Below are 12,278 nucleotides of genomic sequence, written 5' to 3' on the forward strand. Positions count from 1 at the left end.
GCGTTCTAGGAAACGATAGATGTTTCAGAACGGCACACTAACATGATTTCCCGGTCACAGGTAGGAGGAGATGAGGAATCACGTAAACTCGATGGAGAACTCTTTCCCATATGGGCGGGACTTAACCGCACTCTGCGTCTTTTAATCTCCTTTCCGCTCGCTGTTGTTTCTGCGGGTCCTCAGACCTGTTCTGCAAAAGTAACCCCTATTCAGCTCCCGCAGAAAAAGAGATTTATGGAGTTATTTTCAAAATTACTCTCGCATGGAAGAGTGGGTGGTAGCTTACACATTGTGGCTCTTGGTCGCAGCTCAGAATATAAATACAGTGCGGTATTTGGACAGTGACACATTTTCTATTATTTTGGCTCTGCACTCCAACACATGGAGTTTAAATTTAAACAACGGGTGAGGTTAAAGAGCTCTCCCCCCCCCTTAGCAGCGCAGATAGGGCGAGCAGGGCAATCGTAGGGCTCCTCCTCTGCTCACCTTGTCTGTATGTGAACAACTTAAAGGTAAAGTGCTCGGTAATAAGCATTTGAGTTGGCTGGTGTATGTGCGTTTTGTGAACAGATATCAAATTTGAGAGAAATAAAAAGCATAATCACAGCAATATAAACTCTGCCACTGTTTAAATATTTATGGGCTGCTTTTGTGTAATTAAAGGAAATCACTATGGGCTGTTTTAAGCAAAAACATCTTAATGTAACCCTTGATAAAAACACATTTCCGAGGACAGAGGGAAAGACGAGCGGCAGAGCTGGGTTTCATAAACAAGTCTCCTCCAATCGACCTTCTTTGGACTTTTAAAGCTGCTGGTCTGAACCTCTGGTGGTCGATATGACTGTTTTTGTCTAAAACAGCTTTGTCCAGTTTATTGCTGACGTTGTGCTCCTCTGCTAGTGCTCCTTGTTTGTGTGTGTGTTTGCTCCTTATGTGTGGGTGGGAGGGTGGGATTGTCCGGCCCAGACAGCTGAGGGGTCTTTCAGAGGCCACGGCGGCCTTGTTTATCTGAGAAGGTTGGCCCTTATCGTGCCTGAGGGGGGGGAAATCAATAGGCCTCGGGTCCTTTTGGAGACGAGCTGGGTTTACGATGCCACTTTGGCCATCTTTTAAGTCTCTCAGCGTCTCTTGGCATTTATCTCAGCTTCGCACAAGATGGACACCAGTGGCAAACGCACAAACGGTGGCGGGAGGGGATACGAGCGACTTCAACTGTAGAAACGTGCATCCCGCCTTTTTTCGTGAGGGATGTTTTAATGATTTGTCAAAGGTCCTGCCCATTTTTGGTGAAGTGTCAAAACTTCAGGTGGTCGGAGAGGGTGGGCTCAGCAGCCTGTCAGATGTGTGGACACACCCAGGCGCGAGATGGCAGAGAGCTCACCGGGTGTTTGAGCCGACCCCCTCCGGTGAAGTTTGCAGTGAGTGGGGGGTGGCGGGGGCTTGTGTGGGTGGGATTTCATAAGAAGGGAGGAGTGAAAATTTGCCTCTTTATTTCTCTTTATCATAAATGTTGCTGGACAGTCACAGAAAAGTTATTCTGTGAAAGAAAATTAAATATTTCTCAGTTAAGTGTGTTTTAAGGTCGAGTCTCGGTGGCTCAGGGCATTCCCTCCCCGCTTGCATCTTTTGCCATTAGCCTTTGGGATATTATAAGAGAAGGCCAGCAGATGATAAATACTGCAGCAAAGGAGACAGAGGCACGCTGTATTTAAAAGCTGCTGAGACCGTGCTGTGAATGACCCTGGTATATTTAGATTTGATTGAAGGCGCTTCGTCATCTTGTGATACCAGGCGGGGGGAGACACATGTGCGCTGCATGTGCACATTCCTGTACATTTTATGCTTGTGTGTGTGTGTGTGTGTGTGTACTAGGCTGTTATTAAAAAGGTAGGTCAACCATTTCAGGATCGGTGCAGGCTTTTCCTCCCTCCTTTTTTTTCTTTTCCTCTCCCTCCTGAGTGAATGCCCTTTGTTGAGCTGTGCCCTGAGATGCTCCCGCCATCTTAGCTCCTTTGGCCATGACCCGAGCTCCTCGCCCCTCCCTCCCTGCCGCCCCCTCCGCTCTTTATTCCCTCTCTTTTCCTACTGAATTGCAGACTTACAGACGGGGATCAATAAAAGCACACTGCATCTTGATTGGACTGGCAGCAGGGCCTCAGTCAGAGCTCAGGACCATCGAGCCTGCCTGTTTTCATTCTGTTTGTGTATGTGTCCGTGTGCGTAACAATGGGGATCTAGAAACCGATGATGTGTCGCTCACAGATTGTGTAGATTTTTATTTTCTCTTCACTGCCCCTGCAGTTTCTCTCCCCTGCTTATTAGATCCTACCAACAAACGTTTCTTTCTCTCTGTGCTCCGCCCTCCGGCGTCCAGGTCTGAACTCGAGAAGTCCCCTCAGCGAGACCAAGAGCACCTCATCCTCCCTCTCGGCCCTCAGCGACTCGCTCAACAGCTCGGAGGGCGGAGACCTCACCCACGGTAACGAAGAACTCAAGAGCCTGTTAGCCCCGCCCTCCTCCGCCGGCAGCCAGTCCAGCTCCGGAAGCCACTCGGGATCAGGAACCGAGGACAAGTCTGACAAAGGCAAGGGACTGTGGGAACTGTTGCACCCAAATACACTTTCAAAGCCCCTGAAATCTCCACAAACTGAATTATTCATTTCTAAATGAGCAAGAATCAGAGTTTAGGTGTTCTGAAAAAGTTGTTTAAAGTGACCAAACAAGCAAAACTGACATGTTTTTGAAACCTCGCTGGGGTCAAACTGATCAACAAATCTCTTGGCCAAACAGTTTGAGGGTACTCCTCTGATTGAGAAAGTGAGTATTAAAGAGATCCCGTCTCCATAATTACCCTTGTCTTTTGAAGATCTATTAAGACTAAATGCTTTGGTCAGGAAGGTGCACGCTGGGCGACGGGCTCAAGAAGACGGGACAACGCCCCCAAACCGATTCCGTCCTTCAAAAACACACTCATTAATTCTCAACCAAGCACAGCCAATGAGTACATACTAACTTGATTCACTTAATTGTATTCATATGTGGCCTCATCGAGGATGCTGTGAATTGTTTTTTTTTTTTTTTTTTCCTTTTATTTGGATGCTCTGCAGATTTTATCCATGAAGGTTAGTTTACTCTAAATGAGAGTCTGTGTACAAAAACCATGTCCCGTGTTCTGAAGTCTGTCTGTACTGTAGAACAGAAAGAGGTTTTTGTTACAGAGCGGTAAGGGGTCATTTTGTTGCAAGAACTGCAGGGTCGTGTGTTTTTTAAAGAGCTCGAGCCCTTTTTTGGACTCAGTCAGGATATTACAGCCGCTGCTGCATCTCCTTGGACGTCCACTTTCACGATCTGTCTCTCGTGAGCCCCTTTGCTTGAACAGAAGTGCAGAGGAATTTTACTCCTGCAGCCTAAGAGGGCATTATTACACCTGACCTCTCCCTGTATCTGAACTCTCTCTCTCCCCTTAGCAGATGGGCAACCTCTGAGATTTCGTCCAAATGCAGATCAGCTTTCTACAAAAAAACAAACCCGGTCTTAATACTCACCGTTCTCCTCCTCCTCTTGCTCTCTCTCCAGGTTTCGAGTGCGTCTTCTGCAATTTTGTGTGCAAGACGCGCAGCATGTACGAGCGCCACCTCCAGATCCACCTCATCACACGAATGTTTGAGTGCGACGTTTGCCACAAGTTCCTCAAGACGCCCGAGCAGCTGCTGGAGCACAAGAAGTGCCACACCGTCCCCTCCGGAGGGCTCAAGTAAGGAAAGCAAGTACAGACAGAGGTTCCTAACTCCGCCCGTCCTTCCCCTCCCTTCCCCTCTCAATTCACTACACACAAAAATCACATACTGTATATACACACTCATTAGAGTACCTCGTGGGGTGTGCTTGTAACTTATTATAAATGCAACATTTTTAAAAAATGCACAAGCATATATAAGCATTATTCATTTAAATAAGAGCTGATTGTAACCAACACGTTTTTTAATTTGAAGATTATTTGGGCCGCATGCCTTTAATCGCCTAACCTCCCTTTTAATGGTTATTATCTGCGGCCAGCAAATGAAATGATACTTGATTCAGTTTTTCTCAACAGCCTGTCTTGGCAAGTCCAACTTATTAGACAGCGGTCTGTGGGTCTGCAGTGGCTGTTGTGAACAGAAGGGAGAGTGGAAAGGAGATGGAAACGGGCTTCCCCTCAGGGTCTGTTGTTCCTCTGCCCACAGCTAACAGGCATGCCAAGGAAAAAATATCTTAGGAAACCTGCATTCCACAAAACTACTTCCCTCCCTCCTCAAAATAACAGACACATGGTGCACTCTGCTGTTGATTATATAAAATTTGTTGGCACACCCCTAAAAGATAATCAAGCGCGTTACAGGCACCCCATAATCACAAATGTCTAAATCACTCGCAGTCTGTTCAGTCTAAATGCATGCAGTGGAAAGAATGAACAGCCTTTAAATACCAGTGTGAACAAACACACATGCACACTGCATATGGTTCCGTTATTTTTAATGTATTCTGATAAAGCAGCCTTGTTTTTATTATGCTACAGTCACACTAGAAGAAAACGGCAGTCGGAGACCGCAGTGCGACCAAAAGTATTGCGACTGTGCGCAATCAATTTGAAGTTGTTAAATTTTTAGAGACTAAGTCTGCAACCGCTTGTGGTCAGTTTTGCCTTCAAAGCAACTTTGGCACATCAAGATGGAGATAAAACGGCAATAGGCTGGAGTCGGTCGGCTATCCGTTTCAATCTAGCAATCAGTCAACTAAATTGCAAATCTGTTGTCGTCTACATGCACAGAATTTCATATTAACTACTTACGTTCAGAGTCCAGCGAGAACCTCAGAAATATCTCCACAAATAGTGACGTAGTTGCCGCAGGACAAATATTTGACTACAAAGTGACATAGGCGCTCTGCGACTTCTGTGGCTTTTATAGGAATATAATGGAATGCAGCCAGTCTGCAACCAGTTGTGCTCATGGTTGCAGACTGACTCTGACTGATTGTAAGATGTTGGCAGTCTGTTGATAAACTAATCAGCAGCTATTTGTAAACCTTCACCAATCTGTCTGAGAGTCGCTGCACTCAGACCATGAGTGTTTTCAAACCGGTTGCCTCCCACTAGGAGACCTGTGCGATCAAAAGTGGTCACAGAGAGGCTGAGAGTTCTGCGCACTCAGCTGCCGAATGTGGAAGAAATTCAGCGCAAACACCGGACAACCACCAACTTTTCCTCTAGTGTGACTGAGCCATTAGCACCGACTGTGTGTACAGCTCTCGTCTCCTCACGCTTCCCTCTCCATCACCATACTCCAGTCCCACAGGAGCCTTTGTTGTACTGTGACACGTCCTTGTGACATTTCAGGCCTGTCAAGCTAACATAAAACTCATCTGCTGACCTCAGCACCCCCCCCCCCCCACACACACACACACACACACACACACACACACACACACACACACACACACACACACACACACACACACTGATAATGTACCAATGTACTTAAACACACCTTTAGCTTCGGCCATGTTAACGCCACTCTGGATACAAGATTCAAGCTTCTGTATGTGTCTTAAAAAGTAAATGCAGATGTTTTGTGAAGATTCATTTCAAGCAACACGAGTCATGTTTTGTTTTTGTTCTCGAGTCTCTCACACAACTCCAGTCCCGTGCATGTGCAGAACCATCGAATATCATTATGAATACCGCCTCATCTTGTCACGAAAGACCTGTGTTGTACATTTTTTTGTTTTTTGTAGTTTTTTTTTTTTTTTTTCTGTTCAGCCATCAGTGAAGTTCTCAACATTGCTATAAATGTGTGGAAATGGTAGCATTTCACTGAATGAAAACAGGAAGCTGCTTAACAGAGTTGCACTGACTTTTATCTCATCTGAAAATACGAATGCAAAAATGACACAAGAAGCCCCTTCATAGCTCGAAGACCTGCACGGCGTCTTTTAGTCGTTACCTCGACACGTTGCTGCTAGCTGTAGTGCGAGCGATTAAATGTAAAGGACTTCTTGTTTAATGATTTAACTGTTTGTCTGGTGTACGTTTCTGAAGCCAGATAAATTTTTTATGGTACAGTATACAAATAATATAGACCTGGATAGAGGACATTTTAAACGGGAAGAACAGAGCTCTTTTGATGTCTGCGTATTCAATTCGCTCCAGCTCGACTCGTATACCTTACTGTTAACATCTGCATATGTGACCTTCTGCCAGACTCTTACTTTCTTTAAGCCACTTTTATATTTACTAATAAAAGCAGGCAGAATTAAGCCAACTAGAAAAACGTTAAAGAACCTTCGGGGAAAATTGCTTTTCGATTGCCTGCATTTTCTTACCCCCCCTTTGAGCCCAGATCAATACTTTTTTTTTTCTTCACCCTTCCCTCCCCCCCTCCCATCCTGTGTGCGCACACACACATGTATGCACTCGAGCAATGTAAAGTGTTTCTGTATATGTAGGAGTGTGTAGAGAGGGAGAGAGGGCCTTGACCATTTCGAGGTTTTTCTGAGGTAATTCTGTTCTGCAGGGTTTGTGAAGCGCTTTGGGGCCCAGAGCAGATGAAAGGTGCTATTTAAATGTAAGTGCCACTCCATTCCTTCATTTCCCTTCATGTCCTACTGCTCCAATCTTTTTCTCCTGCCTGTCATCTCCCCTACCCCACACTGCCTCACCTTCCTCCTTTCCCTCCCCTCCCCTCTCACACATGCATACCTGGTCACTTCAATTCTTTCACCATTAAACTTCCACACATACCACCACGTGCACACAGAACTGTACATTGTACTCAATTTTCCTTTATCTGTCCTCCTCCTCTTCATCATTCTCGTGTTATTAAGTTTCAAGGTGTCTTACATGGCTGTGGACATACATGTTCCTTTCAGCTGTCTTTTGCTTTTGTGTGTTGTGTCCTCCCTCCCTGCCCCCCTTCCCTTCCTCCCTCCGTCCTTCCTTCCATTAACCAGGTGCCCTTTTTGCATCTACTCCACCAATCGTCCAGCGGCCATGGAGTGCCACCTTAAGACGCACTGTAAGATGGAGTACCGCTGCCGCATCTGCCAGGGACTGTGGCCCGACCAGGCCTCGCTGGAGGCCCACATGCGCAGGCACCGCCTGGGCAACCACTACAAGTGTGAGCAGTGTGGCTACTTGTCCAAGACGGCCAATAAGCTCATCGAGCACGTGCGCGTGCACACGGGCGAGCGGCCCTTCCACTGCGACCGCTGCTCTTATAGCTGCAAGCGCAAGGACAACCTCAACCTGCACAAGAAGCTGAAGCACGCGCCGCGCCAGACTTTCGGCTGCCAAGAGTGCCCTTTCACTACCACACACCCCTTCGTCTTCAGCCGCCACCTCAAGAAACACCAGAGCGGGGGAACGGGGGGGGTGGACGGAGCCTTAGGGGGAGGAGGAGGCGGAGGAGAAGAAGAGGAGGAAGACGAGGAGGCGGTAGGGGAGGAGCTGCCGATGGAGACGTCACCGGGTGGCTCGTCGTTGCAGAAGAGCCAGGAGAACTTCCTGTTTGGCGGCGGCGGTGGTAGCAGCAGCGGAGGCAGCGGGAGCAACAGCCCTCTCATGAGCCTCACGGCATCTCAGGCGCTTCAGTCCGTCGCGCTGTCGCTCACGCTGGGCAAGTCCCAGCAGCTGGACCCCGCCGGCCCCCGGCACGGTTTGGTTAACGCCAACGGCGTTGGCGGCGCCACCCCAAGAGACCCCAGCGGAGCGAGCGTTGCCGGCGACGGCGGCAGCCCCTCCCTCTTCCTCCCTTCTTCCCGCCACATGTTGGAGCAGTACAGGAACTGCGACCGGGCCCACCTCATCCCCCTCACCACCCTGTTCACCCACGACAGCCGCTTCACATTCCACTCCCAGCTCCACTCCAGATGGCGGCCGGCCACGTCTCCTCTCCTCTTCTCCTCCAACTTGGCGTCCCCCTCCCGCTCTTTCCCCTCACCCTCCTCCCACAAACACTCCTTCCTGGCCTACCTGGGACTGATGGAGAGGGCCAAGACTGTCTGACCTCACCCGCCACTCCTCCTCCTCCCCCGCTTCCTCCTCCTTCCCCTTCCTGCTCTTTCCCCTCACTCCTCGGACGGTGGTGTGAAAGACACTTGACCACTGCGGCGGGAGCAACCCTTTTTTCCAATCAGACCAGCAGAATAAGCTGGACCAGAGAAAAAAAAGAAAAAAATAACATTTATAAGAGAAAAAGGCTGTACATGCTAAAATGCATTTATATATAAAAAAGCTGCTTTTCTTATCAGTTCTATCAATTGAATTATTACTACTTCAGCATCAATTACTACTCTCTTTACCTGTTTTTTTTTTTGTTTTTTGTTTTTTGTTTTTTTTTAATATTTTGTTTTTGTTTGTTGTTTTTTTCCCCTGTTTTTAAGCATCTGAATGACCTGGACCCAGCTGCATTACCTGACGGAACTCTCACTTTTATAGCTAATTTTTCGTTAGTCGTTTCGAGGAGACAAAAAGACGAAAAACAAAACTCGCAAGTGCTACAATTTTAGTGCATTTTTGTCTATCGCTATTATGCATCGGAATAGCATGCCTGTTTCTGTGTTTCAAACTAGCTTTGACGTCATTAGGAAGCGAAATTCGAGATATCCTTGAAGTGTTAGCGGTGCAATTGTGGACAGAACCAATGAAACGGAATGCTTTTCAAAAGCAACGCCTCAAACCACGCACTTACTTATTTATCAATCTTGTACATAGTTTTATAGCCCCCCCCCCTTCCCATCTTTTTTTTTATTTTTTTTTACTTTTATTATTATTATTATTTTTTAAATTTCTGTTTTCTTTTTGTTGTATAATGGTGAAACGGTATTGTGCGTAGCTGCTGGCTGATATCGATTCCATCTCAGAGTTAGTAGTTATTTCTAAGCTCAGAAAAAAATATATGTAAGCTGTGACGATGTAAATATGGAAAATCCGACCTGTCATCAATCAATCTAAATATGAAATATTGCAAAAAAAAAAAAAAAGTTACAAACATCCGTTCGTCTCTCCTGAGACGGGATCGATGTCAGAGCAGCGTCACATGCAGAACTATGTATCACGCACCTATACTTAGAAGAGATATGAGATAACTGTTTTGTGGAGGTGACCCGCTCTCGGGTTTAGCGAGCTAGCCCGCAGCAGGCGTCACCGCAGGCCGATTCAATGGTGCTTTTTGGAGCTTTTGTAATTTTTTTGTGTACAAAAAAAAAGGAAGAAAAAAAACTGTTCCAAAATGACTTGAATGAATGTATTTTTGTTTATGTACATGGAGGAAAAAAAAGGCGATACAGAAGTGTGAACAGTCAAGAGACGTCTTCAGTGCTGGTAAAGGCGGGGAAAGTTAGTGTTTGGTGGCCTTTCTGTGTCCTCGTTTATTTTTATTCTCATTTTTTTGTCCTTAATTTTATTTTTAACTGAGCCTTTTACATCATAATAAATCTTTTCTACTAGCGTTCATAGAGAGCCCGTGACGAGGCAAAGCTCCTGTAGGTGCCACGATGAAGCCAAGCCGGGCCTCTGTTAGGCCGGCAGACACGGTACTGCTTTTAGTCCCCCCGCCTCCTTCCCTCGTGTCAACCTTTTGAGTTTTAATTGCACTTACTTTAGTTACACTTCAAGCCAAAAGCACTTAAACCTTTTATTTTACACCCCCCCCCCCCCCCCCCCTTTTTTTTAAGTGCAAACTTAGATCCACCAAGTTAGCATAATGTGAAGTAGGCAATAGTTGCTGGAAATGACTCAATCAACACCCCTTAGTTTCACATTTAGACGTTTCTGGCGGTGCAAAAGGGTCTGCCTCTGTGAAATCAGAGAAAGCAAATGAATACAAATTGCATGAATTAGACAGTAGAGGTCAAGCTCCCCCTGGGAACTAAAGGTCCCAGGCTAAATTGTGATAGCCAATTTTGCACAGTGCTGCACTTTTTGATTATGAGACTATGTATTTATCCGCGAGAATGCTCGAAAACAAGTCTTTTTTTTGTTTGTTTGTTTTTTTTTTGCAAAATGGAGCGGCACAAAAAAAGAGCTTTACCCGTCATCGATCGCGTTTGTGTTTCCTAAGTGGTCTTTAAGCCAAAATCCCTTATTTGTAAAGGGGTTGTTTTCCCTTATTATTTCCATGTGTCTGTTTTTACTTGTGCATTTTCTTTTTTTAAAAATGAAATATTGTTGCATGTTTATTTTGGTTTTTTTTACTTCACTTATGTAAGGTAAAAACAAAACAAAAAAGAAGAACGCATCGATTGGACAGAGAACGTAAATCGTCAAGACCAAATTGTAACTCGTGGCAGGACGTGATGTTAGGATGGAATCCGTCACGTCCTGCTCTGGAGTGATGCCTCGATTGTCTCCCCCCCTCTTCCTCTTCTTTTTTAAATTCCCGTTTGTTCCTTTTTGTTCTGTCGACGTCTGGCATGCTGTCTCTGGAGTAAAGGGAGCATCTCTCCAGCACACACACAGACACACATACACACACTTTCCTTGTACTATCTATGTTATCTTTTATACTCTAGTGCCACTTGGTGGAAGGAAACCACCTGAGACTTCTGAGAATGAGTCAAACTAATTGTCAGGGTCCAATAGAGGAAAAAAAACAGAGATAAATAATAAAAGAAAAAGAATGTCTCCTCTTGACACCTTTTTAAAATGTCTGCCTTTTTAATACAGCGTAATCATGAATGGCTGCACTTCTTTACATCCTCCCCCCTCCCTGTCTCCCCCCTTTAGTTTGAGTGTAATGTTTAAAAAGGCAACAGGGCTCTCTCCTTTTGAAACCCAGTACTCTTAAGCACTTATTCTCTTTATTTTGCCCAACTGTAAGCAGCACAGTGACCTTTTTTTCTTTTTTTTAATGCTTGACTACCTTTTTGAGCACTTCAGAGTATGCATGACATTGTCCTCTAGTTCTTTAGCACTTAATTGTGTTTCAAACTAACTCCCCCTCGGTTGCATTTAGTTAGCATCACACTGCACTGTCTGCAATCAGTTAGCTTTAAGTTTGGCTGTATTTTATGATTAGAAAAGGCTCAACTATCTTAACTTTTGGCACTCGGTAAAGATTGGTATGTGCTGTACAAAGCTTTTTTTTTATTACTCCATTGTCAAGGCTGTACAGGGTTGTGATGATAACTGGTAAATAGATCATTTGTACTTTTTTTTTTTTTTTTTTTTTTTTTTTTGGTTTTGTATTTGTTTTTCTTTGTTTGGCATTATTTTATGTTCAACTTGCCAGATCTAAATGTAACAGGATTTGAAAGTAAAGCTTACATCAGATATTATGTCGGCTGTCTTGTCTTTTTCTTTGCGATATTGTTGGATTTCGACGCTCACTTAACCGCACAAAACATCTTCACAGATGTAGGTTTTGGGGGCTTTTTTCCCAATCAGAGACGATGACCAAGACTTTTGGCTGATTTCCCCAAGGCTGTCACCGCAGCAGACCAATGTTGCGTGTTTGATTTGGTGACACTAGATGTCCTCCCATTTGTGTGGGCTTGATACCCAAGACCAGAGTTGGATTAGCTTGTGATCCAACGTTTTTCATACGCCACTTTGCATTCAATCATTAGTTATTATTCATCTCTGGCTCTCTTCCACAGTGTCTCTTTCCGTTTTCTCTCCCCGATGGCTCTTCTTCCTGTTAAAAGGGAGTTTTTCCTTCCCACTGTCGCCAAGTGCTTGTAGCAGGGTCATCTCATTGTTGTTTTCTCTGTTATTACAAGCTCTTAGCTTACAATATAAAACACCTTGAGGTGACGTGTTGTGATTTGGCACTACATAAATAAAATTGACTTGAATGTGTGTCTTCAAAAAAAAATCAAACAAGGGGAACCTTTTGCTTGTGAGGCAGATGTGTTAAACACTACAGTTCAGAGCCATGCCAACAAAGTAGTTTAATTATAAACTGGTTTCAAATTTGTTTAGAAACTGTGAATAAAAATTAAATTAAAAAGACATTAATACAGGCAGATATAATCCATCTATTTTTTTCCAGTTACCCTATTTAAATTTGCAGGTGGGCTGGAGCCTGTCCAAGCTGTCATGGGCCGAGCATACACCCTGGACAGGTTGCCAATTTATCACAGTGGTAACCGAAAGAAATGAGAGAGCCCATTCACTCACACATGCATACCTACGGAGCACCCAGAAAGCATTCAGAGCGCTTCACTTGTTCCACAATTTGTCACGTTACAGCCTTATTCCAGAATGGATCAAATTCATTTGACACCTTATCGTTTTCCAC

The 12,278-nt window shown here is 45.0% G+C and overlaps 1 protein-coding gene across 4 annotated transcripts in view; it reads left to right on the forward strand.

The window, feature by feature from the left end:
* The window catches only part of znf827 (zinc finger protein 827), a 75,796-nt gene extending 64,483 nt beyond the window's left edge, over positions 1-11,313 (forward strand). For 2 of the 4 annotated variants that reach the window (XM_004549332.4, XM_076884817.1), the window contains exons 12-14: positions 2,375-2,584; positions 3,577-3,754; positions 6,988-11,313. In XM_004549332.4, the coding sequence (XP_004549389.3) occupies positions 2,375-2,584; positions 3,577-3,754; positions 6,988-8,041 (1,442 nt within the window). In that variant the 3' untranslated portion in view covers positions 8,042-11,313. Of the gene's footprint in view, positions 1-2,374; positions 2,585-3,576; positions 3,755-6,551; positions 6,603-6,987 lie in introns of all 4 variants that reach the window. The other 2 variants (XM_076884820.1, XM_076884819.1) reach the window with 2 other exon arrangements.
* The last annotated feature ends 965 nt before the right edge of the window (positions 11,314-12,278 follow it).

The sequence above is a fragment of the Maylandia zebra genome, linkage group LG6, assembly GCF_041146795.1.
Source record: "Maylandia zebra isolate NMK-2024a linkage group LG6, Mzebra_GT3a, whole genome shotgun sequence".
In the NCBI taxonomy this organism is placed as follows: Eukaryota; Metazoa; Chordata; class Actinopteri; order Cichliformes; family Cichlidae; genus Maylandia; species Maylandia zebra.